Raw genomic sequence first — 10,531 nt, 5'->3', positions numbered from 1 at the left:
AAAGGGCAAGGGCAAAAGCCTAAGCTGAACACCTGTGATTGCTGCACTAATTGGCTTATGTTAACCATGTCCAAAAGGGGTGTCAAGTTCATCTGGGATGGACCATCACACAGTGCAAAAGTGTATTGTGGTCAGACAAATTATGGACAAACTGGATGCCGTGTGTTCCAGACCTAAGACAAAAAAGAAGGTGGTGACCACAGACCTTTTCCCTCTTCTCTTCCTTTCTGGCTGATGTTTTGGTCACTTTTGCATTTTGTCAGTGCTCTCACCCCTAGAGGTAGCATGAGGCGGTATCTACAACCCACAGAAGTTGCTCAGGTAGTGCAGCTCATCCAGGATGGCACATCAATGCGAGCTGTGGCAAGAAGGTTTGCTGTGTCTGTCAGCACAGTGTCCAGAGCATGGAGCAGATACCAGGAGACAGGCCAGTACACCAGGAGACGTGGAGGGGGCTGTAGGAGGGCAACAACCCAGCAGCAGGACCGCTACCTCCTCCTTTATGCCAGGAGGAACAGGAGGAGCAGTGCCAGAGCCCTGCAAAATTACCTCCTGCAGGCCACTAATATCCATGTTTCTGCTCAAACTGTCAGAAACTGACTCCATGAGGGTGGTATGAGGGCCCGACGTCCACAAGTGGGGCTTGTGCTTACAGCCCAACACTGTGCAGGGCGATTGGCAATTGCCAGAGAACACCAAGATTGGCAGATTCGCCATTGGCGCCCTGTGCTTTTCACGGATGAGAGCAGGTTCACAGTGAGCACATGTGACAGACGTGACAGAGTCTGGAGACGCCATGGAGAACGTTCTGCTGCCTGCAACATCCTCCAGCATGACCGGTTTGGCAGTGGGTCAGTAATGGTGTGGGGAGGCATTTCTTTGGAGGGCCGCACAGCCCTCCATGTGCTAGCCAGAGGTACCCTGACTGCCATTAGGTACCGGGATGAGATCCATATGCTGGTGCAGTGGGCCCTGGGTTCCTTCTGATGCATGACAATGCTAGGCCTCATGTGGCTGAAGTGTGTCAGCAGTTCCTGCATGATGAAGGCATTGATGCTATGGACTGGCCTTCCTGTTCCCCAGACCTGAATCCAATCGAGCACATCTGGGACATCATGTCTCGTTCCATCCACCAACGCCACGTTGTACCACAGACTGTCCAGGAGTTGACTGATGCTTTAACCCAGGTCTGGGAGGAGATCCCTCAGGAGAACATCCGCCGCCTCATTTATTTTTTTGAGCAGTGTATATATACAGTATATATACAGTGTATCACAAAAGTGAGTACACCCCTCACATTTCTGCAAATATTTCATTATATCTTTTCATGGGACAACACTATAGAAATAAAACTTGGATATAACTTAGAGTAGTCAGTGTACAACTTGTATAGCAGTGTAGATTTACTGTCTTCTGAAAATAACTCAACACACAGCCATTAATGTCTAAATAGCTGCAACATAAGTGAGTACACCCCACAGTGAACATGTCCAAATTGTGCCCAAATGTGTCGTTGTCCCTCCCTGGTGTCATGTGTCAAGGTCCCAGGTGTAAATGGGGAGCAGGGCTGTTAAATTTGGTGTTTTGGGTACAATTCTCTCATACTGGCCACTGGATATTCAACATGGCACCTCATGGCAAAGAACTCTCTGAGGATGTGAGAAATAGAATTGTTGCTCTCCACAAAGATGGCCTGGGCTATAAGAAGATTGCTAACACCCTGAAACTGAGCTACAGCATGGTGGCCAAGGTCATACAGCGGTTTTCCAGGACAGGTTCCACTCGGAACAGGCTTCGCCAGGGTCGACCAAAGAAGTCGAGTCCACGTGTTCGGCGTCATATCCAGAGGTTGGCTTTAAAAAATAGACACATGAGTGCTGCCAGCATTGCTGCAGAGGTTGAAGACGTGGGAGGTCAGCCTGTCAGTGCTCAGACCATACGCCGCACACTGCATCAACTCGGTCTGCATGGTCGTCATCCCAGAAGGAAGCTGACGCACAAGAAAGCCCGCAAACAGTTTGCTGAAGACAAGCAGTCCAAGAACATGGATTACTGGAATGCCCTGTGGTCTGACGAGACCAAGATAAACTTGTTTGGCTCAGATGGTGTCCAGCATGTGTGGCGGCGCCCTGGTGAGAAGTACCAAGACGACTGTATCTTGCCTACAGTCAAGCATGGTGGTGGTAGCATCATGGTCTTGGGCTGCATGAGTGTTGCTGGCACTGGGGAGCTGCAGTTCATTGAGGGAAACATGAATTCCAACATGTACTGTGACATTCTGAAACAGAGCATGATCCCCTCCCTTCGAAAACTGGGCCTCATGGCAGTTTTCCAACAGGATAACGACCCCAAACACAACCTCCAAGATGACAACTGCCTTGCTGAGGAAGCTGAAGGTAAAGGTGATGGACTAAACCCAATTGAGCACCTGTGGCGCATCCTCAAGTGGAAGGTGGAGGAGTTCAAGGTGTCTAACATCCACCAGCTCCATGATGTCATCATGGAGGAGTGGAAGAGGATTCCAGTAGCAACCTGTGCAGCTCTGGTGAATTCCATGCCCAGGAGGGTTAAGGCAGTGCTGGATAATAATGGTGGTCACACAAAATATTGACACTTTGGGCACAATTTGGACATGTTCACTGTGGGGTGTACTCACTTATGTTGCAGCCATTTAGACATTAATGGCTGTGTGTTGAGTTATTTTCAGAAGACAGTAAATCTACACTGCTATACAAGCTGTACACTGACTACTCTAAGTTATATCCAAGTTTCATGTCTATAGTGTTGTCCCATGAAAAGATATAATGAAATATTTGCAGAAATGTGAGGGGTGTACTCACTTTTGTGATACACTGTATATATATATATAATTAAAGCTTTTTTGTTAATGTCCCCAACAAATTAAACTTACAATACAAATAAACTGACCATTTTAAACCCAGAGCAACACTTACTTGTGTGACAGTAGAAATAGTATTGGTCAGTGCATCTGATATCTCCTAACAGATAACCGTAAGTCATTCCGCAGTCTTCTTGGCCCCAGTAATTTTCAGGTGATCCAGGGTACCACCACCACCAAAGGTCTGTAGGATCAGTCCCATCCGACCACTTCCAATTCTCCCTGTATAGGCCAAACCAAGAATTGCCCTGAGGATATACCACCGCCTGAATCTGGTTGTTGTCCTGTAAAGTGATTGCACTGGCCAAATCTGTGTAATATGTTCGACAGTAAGCCTGAGCTCCATACCAGTTCAAATAAGGAAAATAGATACCAATAAACCTCTGAGATCCAGTCTTATTAGCTGTAAGAAAAAAATTAAAATAACATTAAATCCTTTTAAATTGTTATTGTAAAGTTTGCAATATTTATAATTGCACATATACTTAGACATAAATAAATTTAAATTGGGGTGTTGACTCACCATTGTAGCAAACAAATGGTCTAGGTACCGTGCAAAGATAATCCCACCAGTAGCCATATATGTCTATTATAACACACCATTCACGTCCACCAGTGTTTGAAGGCTCATACCCATACCAATTTCTTAGAGTTGTGTTCACCAGTGGAATTTCATTATAGGACCAGCGCCAGCTGTTAAAATCATTGTACAGTCCAAGCCAGACCCAAGATGCCAACCCATTTTGTACCGCTACTTTGTTTAACCTTGCCAAGTCACCTACACTTGCAATCGTAGCTATATCTTCATAATGTTCCCTGCAGTACTTCTGTGCATTTGCCCATGTTACTAGTGACTTAATCATATGGTATTTGTGTGCGACAGGTCGCTCGATGGATAGCGCACATGAAATGACACCTGTTAAAAAACAAAAAAAAACATTTTATTTTACAATACTCACAGCAGACTGACAATATTAAAAGTTTGAAAGATTATTCTTTATGGCTGATGGGACATTATTTTGGGTATGGCCGCAGGTATAAGGCAGTTTTTAAGTTAGCAAAGCATTAGTAAATTCCTTTCTTTTACTCACAGCTATGAGAAAATATTATAGGCATTATTCCTCACAACACCTGTGAAAATGTTTTCTGACACAGAGAGAACTCATATACAGTGACTGGAAGTGAGAAACGAGCTCAGGTACCCAAGAAACCATACTGCTATACATCACCAGCTAAAGTTTAATGTTAAATGCTTGTGTGTTATTTATTCAGTCCAACCCTTGGTAATTTCAAGTAGTTCCCAAACTACTTCTTGTAGTAGTTACTGTGGTAAACTATGATCACTGGGCTTGGTATAAGTACAGGTTTATTGGTTATTGTACTGTTTATACAGTATGCTCTCTGTAAAAAAAATACATACATGTACATACTTACCACTGAGAAATAATAGAAGAACAATATTTGGCTTCATGATGAGTTGCTGTAAAAGTGCAAAGAAATGTTAAGTCTTCATTTAAAAATACATATTTAAAATGTTTTAAATCTACATTAAGGTAAACTAAAACATAAATGCAGCACTGTCATTGTATCTTTCTACTAGTTCAAGGACTGTTTTAAATGCCAAAATATACTGCAGACAGACTATTTGCACCCCTGAACGTTTTCAAAAAACGTTTAATACCATTTACCCTATTTTTATGTATTATTGAGGTTTTCAGACTATTTACAGAATCCATGTGGAGGTACAATTAGTATATGACTTTTGTAGACATAACTGGACAATTGTTTGCACCATTGTTTGCATTGGTAAAACAGCTGAGAAAAATGACATAAATTACATTTTTTACCAGAGAACTCCTCAAATGGACGGGACAAAATGATTGGCACTCCAGCTTATATTTGGAAGAACATTAATTTAAAACAGTAACAAAAATCAATATCCTTCTTTAGCCATGAATGCATTTTTTAAACACTACATTTTGCCAACTGTTAGCAGACTTCTGTTACTGTTCTGTTACAACGACCTCTGCTGTCTGGTTAAGGCACCTGTACAAGTGATGTACTGTATATCTGGTATAGCATACCATGACCTTTATGTAATGCAGCTCTCTGTAAGACTCTGGCAGATAAAAGAATGCACGTTTTATAGTCTGTGTTTTTACCTGGTCAGCGCAGGGGTGTTGCAAATGGAAAGGAAATTGCACTGGGACTTGGTAAATGGCTACATTGGGACAAAGATACCCCCCAAAAACAATTTTTTTTATTCCATAAATAATTGTTATGGATCACAAATGTCTTCACCACCAAGATGCCTTAAACATTTTTTTAGTTGGGTCAAAACATTTTTACTATGTGGGGCAGATCATATACTTATGTCTAAAATTTACCAAGTGTGATTTAAGTATTAAGTTTATTTAAACAACAACAAAAAAAAGTTTGAGTACTGTCTTTTATCCTTACATGCCCAGTTTTCAGTATTTAAAAAAAAAAAAATCTAACTAGCATGGGCTTAGAGGCTACAATGCAAGAAAAAATGCCTGCTCTAAAATCAGCAATTTACAACTTAATTTATGTTTGTTGTTAATCAGATGGACAAAGAAGAAGTTGTATCAGGGGCTTTAAAGCCAACCACTCAGACAGATTTACACTTAGCCTTAGGTGACAGTTTAGTCTTTACTGCTTCTTGTACTTTTTTGCAATTAAACTATCAACACAACAAATCACTGACTTTATTTAATTACAATCACTAATAAGAAATTAGAAGAATTATAACAAATAATTTAAAAACTTTATATACCACCAACTTAATAATCTATATATTTTTAGTTAGAAATCTGTTTTAATCATTCAGTAAAAAGCAGAAATCATAACTATACTAAGACTGCCGAGCCTTTAGTAGTTGCTCCAACATTATGGAAAATCTTGCCTTCCCAGATTAGGACTGCACAATCATTTGGTGTTTTTAAGTCAAGGCTGAAGACACATCTTTTTACTCTGGCATTTAACACTGGTTGAGGGGTCTAGCGACTGTAATTAATAGTTTTAATAGTTTTAATATGTATTATTATATTATTAAAAACACTCTGGTTCTAACAGGGTCTCAGCAGATTTGTGTTCTTGAACTGTTGTCTACTTAAACTAGAGTAAGGTATTGTTTACTATGGAAGCACTTCTGTAAGTCGCTCTGGAGCATCTGCTAAATGTCGAAAATGTAAATGTATTATGTTTTAGGAATGTAATTTACATAGTATACTGAGCCTGGACAGCACTTTGGTCAGCCACGGTTGTGTATAAGGTGCTATATAAATGAACTTTGCCTTCCCTTGCCATGACACTCATTTCATACCCATGTATGTATAGTTTTTACTTCAGCTGTATGTGTGCCCTAAAGTAATAGCTTTTTGCCATAAGGTTTGAGAGTATAATAGTAGACATGTTCATCTTACAACAGTATTGTTAATATAGTACACTAGCAAGTTATTTTAACCTTTATGATATTAGTTTACATAAAGAAAAGAAGTTTATTTATTGATTTTTTAACCCTTGTTATTTGTTTTGCTTTTACCACTGCACTTCCAAATACATTTTGTCCATCCATGTCTACAAAAAGTTATATACTAATTGTACCTCCAAAAAAAAAACAAAATTCCAACTCTAAACACTCCATTAAGTGGTGCTTCAAGTGTTAAGTTATTAGGTTTGGTAAACTACAGTTAAAGTGAGAAGTTTTCATTCACTTGTAGAAGACGTATGTAATTGCAGTTTTTTTCCAGTGACATCTGGAACTATTTTTTTCCTAGATTAGGAACCTTGCACCCATGCTTCAACAGTATTATTTATTTATTCCAATTTACACCAATTTGATTTTTAGATTATACAAGATTATCTGAAACATAAATCAATGAATAAATAAATAAATAAAATTCCTATCGCTGATCAGCATTCTTAAAACTAGCCCTGTATTTATTAGATTTTATGCGACAATATACCATTAATACAATATGAATATACAGTTGCAAATGCCATAAAAAAATCCCGAAACATTTTGTGACGTGTGTCCCTTACAAGTTCATGTCAACTGTTGACCATTGTACATTGTAATATCATAATCATTAACATTAATATTAACAGAGACAGGTTACAAAATCAAAACATACCTGCTGGATTTTTGCATCTGAAGTTTGAAAAGCTAAACTGGCTGCATCCTTTATAATACCAAGAGTCCTATGCAAAACAGCCTTTCTCTCAGCCCTACTCAGTGTCTACGTTCTATTAGACATTGTAAGCTGATTTTCATTTCCCTACAAAACAGGTCGACTTGTCTATTTAAAAGTGAGACATATGGAAAGTCATGACAATCTAATCCAATTTTAAAACTTAAATCTAAAAGAAATATAGTAAAATTGAATGGTAACATTAAAATAGGAATATTGGAAACAGAATACTCTTGGTCATTAAGCAAATAAAAGCAAATAAAAAATAAAGCAAATTAAAAAATTAAAATGTAAAAGAATCAGCAGACTTTGCCACTCTATCTACATCATGACCAGCCTGTACAATCAACTAACACTCTTTCTACAACAACTGGAAAAATCTGTCAGTCTTTTGTTATGTGATACAGTACCTAAACTGGACCACCAATAGCGCAAATAAGTGTTTTACATAACCTGCAAGTTTCAACAAATTAAAAATCAATAATAATTTATTTACTGTGGAAAATAACTCTGTTCGTTTCATTAATATTTATTATTTTCTGAGAGAAAAGTTGTGCCACACTGAATGCTGGGATTGCCTTTACTATTCTGTCAAAATACCGTTGAAATTTTAAGATACCTTACTAGTGAGCATATTAAGGCATCCAGGATTTCAAACAGCCTCCTTCTCTGTAGCGTGCATAGGATGACGTAAAATGCTGTCTATGTAGCGAGCTCCCTAAGTTTTCGAACACACCCTAAATGTATGAATTTATCCCTGTAGCAGGTGCTTCTCAGTGACAGGGAGAGGGAGTGTATGCAAACTCAGACTGGTGCAACACTTCATCTCAACATGGCAATGACCCCAAGCATACAGTTTGTTAAGAGGTATTCAAAAAGACTTGCAGCTGTAGACTTGCAGGGGTTATTAGCAGGGCTAAATCATTTTGTGAATCAGAGATTTCGGTTTTTCATTGTTTTAAATAGTTAAATATTTTAAAATGTTTTTAATTTATTATTAGTAGTACTTACATGTAGATTGATGTACAAGAATGCACATAAACTGTAATCTACACAGCTTATACACAGTCCAAGTGAAATAGGTTTATCAAAAAAAAAAAATATATATATATACAGTGTATCACGAAAGTGAGTACACCCCTCACATTTCTGCAAATATTTCATTATATCTTTTCATGGGACAACACTATAGACATGAAACTTGGATATAACTTAGAGTAGTCAGTGTACAACTTGTATAGCAGTGTAGATTTACTGTCTTCTGAAAATAACTCAACACACAGCCATTAATGTCTAAATAGCTGGCAACATAAGTGAGTACACCCCACAGTGAACATGTCCAAATTGTGCCCAAATGTGTCGTTGTCCCTCCCTGGTGTCATGTGTCAAGGTCCCAGGTGTAAATGGGGAGCAGGGCTGTTAAATTTGGTGTTTTGGGTACAATTCTCTCATACTGGCCACTGGATATTCAACATGGCACCTCATGGCAAAGAACTCTCTGAGGATGTGAGAAATAGAATTGTTGCTCTCCACAAAGATGGCCTGGGCTATAAGAAGATTGCTAACACCCTGAAACTGAGCTACAGCATGGTGGCCAAGGTCATACAGCGGTTTTCCAGGACAGGTTCCACTCGGAACAGGCTTCACCAGGGTCGACCAAAGAAGTCGAGTCCACGTGTTTGGCGTCATATCCAGAGGTTGGCTTTAAAAACTAGACACATGAGTGCTGCCAGCATCGCTGCAGAGGTTGAAGACGTGGGAGGTCAGCCTGTCAGTGCTCAGACCATACACCGCACACTGCATCAACTCGGTCTGCATGGTCGTCATTCCAGAAGGAAGCTGACGCACAAGAAAGCCAGCAAACAGTTTGCTGAAGACAAGCAGTCCAAGAACATGGATTACTGGAATGCCCTGTGGTCTGACGAGACCAAGATAAACTTGTTTGGCTCAGATGGTGTCCAGCATGTGTGGCGGCGCCCTGGTGAGAAGTACCAAGACAACTGTATCTTGCCTACAGTCAAGCATGGTGGTGGTAGCATCATGGTCTTGGGCTGCATGAGTGTTGCTGGCACTGGGGAGCTGCGGTTCACTGAGGGAAACATGAATTCCAACATGTACTGTGACATTCTGAAACAGAGCATGATCCCCTCCCTTTGAAAACTGTTTTCCAACAGGATAACGACCCCAAACACAACCTCCAAGATGACAACTGCCTTGCTGAGGAAGCTGAAGGTAAAGGTGATGGACTAAACCCAATTGAGCACCTGTGGCACATTCTCAAGTGGAAGGTGGAGGAGTTCAAGGTGTCTAACATCCACCAGCACCATGATGTCATCATGGAGGAGTGGAAGAGGATTCCAGTAGCAACCTGTGCAGCTCTTGTGAATTCCATGCCCAGGAGGATTAAGGCAGTGCTAATAATGGTGGTCACACAAAATATTGACACTTTGGGCACAATTTGGACATGTTCACTGTGGGGTGTACTCACTTATGTTGCCAGCCATTTAGACATTAATGGCTGTGTGTTGAGTTATTTTCAGAAGACAGTAAATCTACACTGCTATACAAGCTGTACACTGACTACTCTAAGTTATATCCAAGTTTCATGTCTATAGTGTTGTCCCATGAAAAGATATAATAAAATATTTGCAGAAATGTGAGGGGTGTACTCACTTTTGTGATACACTGTATATGTATATATATCGTGCATAGCTAAACACACTACAGTTTTACTGCACATCAATAAATTACTTACAATTATTTTAATAAAAATAATTGTACTGGACTGGATTGTACTTGTATTGTAAAAATAATTGTAAGTAGCCAGTTATTGCCGTACAACACAACACAGTTTTAGATTATTGTCAACAATTAAACTTGGTTATTCCAACAATCTCAATAATGAACAGTAGTAAAGCTATTCATTGGACTTTCTGTTCGGCTTTTATGCATTGATTTACAAAGGATTTACAAATCTCTGTAATTGTGTAAAAACGAAGTATTGGCTATTATGCTATTTAACCACAGTTTTTTACAGTCATGCTGGAACAGCAATCACTAAACTGCTGCTGCTGAAAGCAAATAATTCCCTTTTTATCAATAATTTGGTTCCCCCTTTTAGCAAATGTTATGGCTAAGGCTCATGACTTAAACAAAAGGGGGGGCCCAATGCTTTTGTCCATATAGTGTTAAAATATGTTTTTAAAGATTTTGCAGTAATTTCAGGCATGATTGTTTTATGAATGGTCTTCAAGTTGCTGTCCACTCTGTTAGGGCAGTGATTTTAGTGGGTCACAGCAATATTTTGCTGACATGTGTCCTAGTAAATTGTGTATAATGATGCTCCTGGTATATAGGATAGTATTTGGAATACAACTCCTCTTCTTTGCTCTGTGAACAAAATGATACAGCAGGGTTT

The 10,531-nt window shown here is 39.5% G+C and overlaps 1 protein-coding gene across 1 annotated transcript in view; it reads left to right on the top strand.

Annotated features, from left to right (window-relative positions):
• The first annotated feature begins 986 nt into the window (after positions 1 to 986).
• The window catches only part of LOC134327120 (uncharacterized), a 28,455-nt gene continuing 18,910 nt past the window's right edge, over positions 987 to 10,531 (top strand). The window contains exons 1-2 of the mRNA XM_063009195.1: positions 987 to 1,245; positions 3,007 to 3,081. Of these exons, the coding sequence (XP_062865265.1) occupies positions 987 to 1,245; positions 3,007 to 3,081 (334 nt within the window). The remainder of the gene's footprint in view (positions 1,246 to 3,006; positions 3,082 to 10,531) is intronic.

Source organism: Trichomycterus rosablanca, chromosome 14 (assembly GCF_030014385.1).
Source record: "Trichomycterus rosablanca isolate fTriRos1 chromosome 14, fTriRos1.hap1, whole genome shotgun sequence".
In the NCBI taxonomy this organism is placed as follows: Eukaryota; Metazoa; Chordata; class Actinopteri; order Siluriformes; family Trichomycteridae; genus Trichomycterus; species Trichomycterus rosablanca.
Note: the sequence above shows the minus strand (reverse complement) of the source record. Positions and strands in the feature narration are given on the sequence as shown.